This window comes from Triticum dicoccoides, chromosome 7B, assembly GCF_002162155.2.
Source record: "Triticum dicoccoides isolate Atlit2015 ecotype Zavitan chromosome 7B, WEW_v2.0, whole genome shotgun sequence".
Classification (NCBI taxonomy): Eukaryota; Viridiplantae; Streptophyta; class Magnoliopsida; order Poales; family Poaceae; genus Triticum; species Triticum dicoccoides.
The window spans coordinates 421752887-421755808 of record NC_041393.1 but is presented as its reverse complement, the minus strand read 5'-3'; the positions used below and the strand labels follow the sequence as shown (position 1 = coordinate 421755808).

At 45.9% G+C, this 2922-nt stretch overlaps 1 protein-coding gene across 1 annotated transcript; it reads left to right on the top strand.

Annotated features, from left to right (window-relative positions):
• The first annotated feature begins 686 nt into the window (after positions 1–686).
• LOC119341719 lies at positions 687–2881 on the top strand. Its single transcript, XM_037613580.1, has 2 exons — positions 687–932; positions 2360–2881. The coding sequence occupies exons 1-2, from the start codon at positions 845–847 to the stop codon at positions 2533–2535; spliced, it is 264 nt and encodes an 87-aa protein (XP_037469477.1). The 5' UTR covers positions 687–844; the 3' UTR covers positions 2536–2881.
• Positions 2882–2922: the final 41 nt, after the last annotated feature.

Sequence of the window (2922 nt, the reverse complement as noted above, 5' to 3'; positions counted from 1 at the left end):
CACAAAAACTGCAGTGTGGATGTGATTTAGAATTATAGAGCCGATTGAATTTGGTTGAAGCTCACACTTTGCATTGTAGACTTAAAAAAGATTCGAATGGATGTAGTTTCTACAACTGATAAGAATTTTGGAAACGACGCCTTTTAGCACAACACAACAAAAGAAACTTAGGAGAGAACAAAATATGTAGTATTGTATAGTCGGACCCCATGTATGCATCACTGCAGTGTGCTCCATACATAGGCATGACCCCATGTATCGAGGATTTAGTGGGCCGTGATTGTAACCATATACTCCTTCCGTTCCTAAATGTAAGTCTTTGGAGAGAATTCACTATGGACCACATACGGAGCAGAATGAGTGAATCTACATTCTAAAATGCATCTATATACATCCGTATATGGTTCATAGTGAAAACTCTATAAAGATTTATATTTAGGAACGGAGGGAGTAGTTTCAAACGGCTGATCCGCATCCGCTCGCGGGATTAACCGGATAACGCCTAGCGAGGGCCATTAAAAGTAGATTTTGCGATTAATCCCTGCCACCCAAATCAGATCTGCCACACAAGCGGCAACGGTGTGTACCCAGAAACCCGGCGTGCACATAGCTAACACGCAAACGAAGCAGCAAAAGATGAAAATATTAATCGCAAAAGGGGAGCCAACGCTCCAAGCCGCCTCCTCCGCAAGGGGATAAAAAGCCGCCCCCTCCCGGCGTCACGCGCACAGAGCAGAGAAAAACGGCCACTCCGCAGTAGCCAAGCCACCCACGACCACGCCGACGCCGACGCCGACGGCGACGGAACCGCCACTGCAAAACTACCAGAACGTCCGCAGCGCTGATGGCGTGTTGGCGGAAGAAGGTCGTGTTCCGGGCGCGCCGTGCGTGGGCCGCCGTCTCCGGCCGCCTCCTCCGCGGCAGCAAGTCGGGTCAGTCTCCCTCCCCGCACTCCTCTCCAACTCAACCACTGCCCACACGCATGTTGGTCTAGAAAAACGGTGAAGATTTCCGGTTGGTTTCTTGATTGGAAGCGCTAGATGGCGAAGATTTTCTCTTCATTTTGCTTCCTTCAGTGTTCCTGAAATGAGTGAAAGAATAAACAGATGAAATGTGGGTCTGAAAAAACGCAGGTCATTGGTCGGGACGTCTAGATGCATGTTTGGCAGCAAATTTCGATTTCACGGGAATGATTGATTTCTTGGGCCCCTTTATTTGTTCATCGATAGGAAAGTTGTTTTTCTTTCCCTCTTAGTAATGATATGTATTCGTTCAAGGGCTATTCCTTATTTGGTTGTTCGCCTAAAGGGATACAAAGAGAAAAAAGATGAGAAATTTCTGCACTCAGAAGAAAATCAAAATTTGCTTACCTGTGGGTAAGAAGATCTGGTGAACAGAAGTACAATACAGTCCAGATTTACGACTATACAGAAAAACATGACAATTTACCTGTAATTCTACATTTTCACTTCTTTCTGTAAGCTGGTTTGTTGGTCTTTATACTGCACCAAACATCATTTTGAATAGATTGTGATGTGAACAATGTGTGATATGGATTGTCGAGTGGAAGAGGCCGAAAGTTTCCCTTCTGTTATTAGAAGAAAATTGGTAAATAGATCCCCAACATGCAGACCAAAGAATAGGAGATGATGCTTGTTCTGCTGGGTAGTATTATCTCCGGAATTAAGTGCAGTAAATTCGCTCTCCGGGATCTCGTTGTGTAGCCGCGGCAGTGGTACTAACATTTACTTCTCGATTTCAATATCGCGTGGTGTGATGAGGTACGCATGGCATGGTTTGCAGGATTCTAGCTTAAATTCGTATGGGATTCGTGGAGGCTTTCTGTGTTTCAAACCATAGGATTTTACTTGTCTCAAAAAAAAAAACCATAGGATTTTACAGGAACTTCACATGAAACATGTACACGTCGGAAAATTCGTAGTATGCTCCAAACACCAAGGGGCCTCAATGATCATCCATCAGATCTTTTCTTTTTGCAAGCTTTAGGACCACTCAGATCGATCTCTCATACCTTGTACGGATTTCCTGCTGGACCAGTAGGCCTTTTCCATCTCTTATGGGAGAGGCCTTCTATTTGCGTCTGTCCGTCCATTTGGATGGACTGAAGTAACTTGTGGTGCCTTTTTCATCAGTAGGGAATGGAGCAGAAGCTCCTGTTGCTATGAGCCTAGAAAGCAATCAATACTTTTGTAGCATTGTTTGATTGAAACTGAGACGTCAATGTACCTTATGTTAGAGATTTTTTTCAACAAAGAACACATCTGAAACTTGTCTCAAAAGAAGAGAAAAGTAAAGTAAAAAAGCTTGTCTGAAACTGAATCTGCCCACTGTGATGCAGGCAGCGGCGGGATACTGAAGCTCCACGAGGACGTGCAGACCTGCGGGTACCAGGACGTGCAGGTCATGTTCGACATGCTCACCTCTGAGCTGGAGGCGGCGCACGCCCGCAACCGCAAGCAGCCTGCATCACCGCCGCTGGCGTGGTCCAGCCGCTTGTCGTTGTCCTCCGCCTGACCGAGGGCAGCACAGTAGAGAAGAAGGACCATTCGTTGAAGTGCAGGGCACTCACGAAGGACGTCACCATGTTAGTTTTACAAGTTACTGCCTGTGCATCAGGCGTCCATCCCCCTGCTCTTCTTCTACCCGGCCAAAGAGCGAAAGACCGCCCTGTTGATGGTGTGTAAATAGAGGCGGTGTCTGAAGTTTTTGCCGGCCGGGAGGAAGAGGGAGGCAAGAGGGGTTTCATTTCTATTGCTGTCATTTTCTTGTCAGATTTTGCGCGGTTTTCACATGTTGTGCATACGTTTGGAAGAAATCGAGACTTGTTTGTTCGCATAATGTCATTTTCTTGTCATTTTTACCTCTTTGCATCATTGTTGATTCATTCAGGCCTTAGTTTAG

Excerpts from the sequence above, each read along its gene's own strand:
- LOC119341719 (XM_037613580.1), top strand. The coding sequence starts at position 845 with ATGGCGTGTTGGCGGAAGAAGGTCGTGTTCCGGGCGCGCCGTGCGTGG. Across the intron at positions 933-2,359 it reads CCTCCGCGGCAGCAAGTCGG|GCAGCGGCGGGATACTGAAG; the intron begins GTCAGTCTCCCT and ends ACTGTGATGCAG.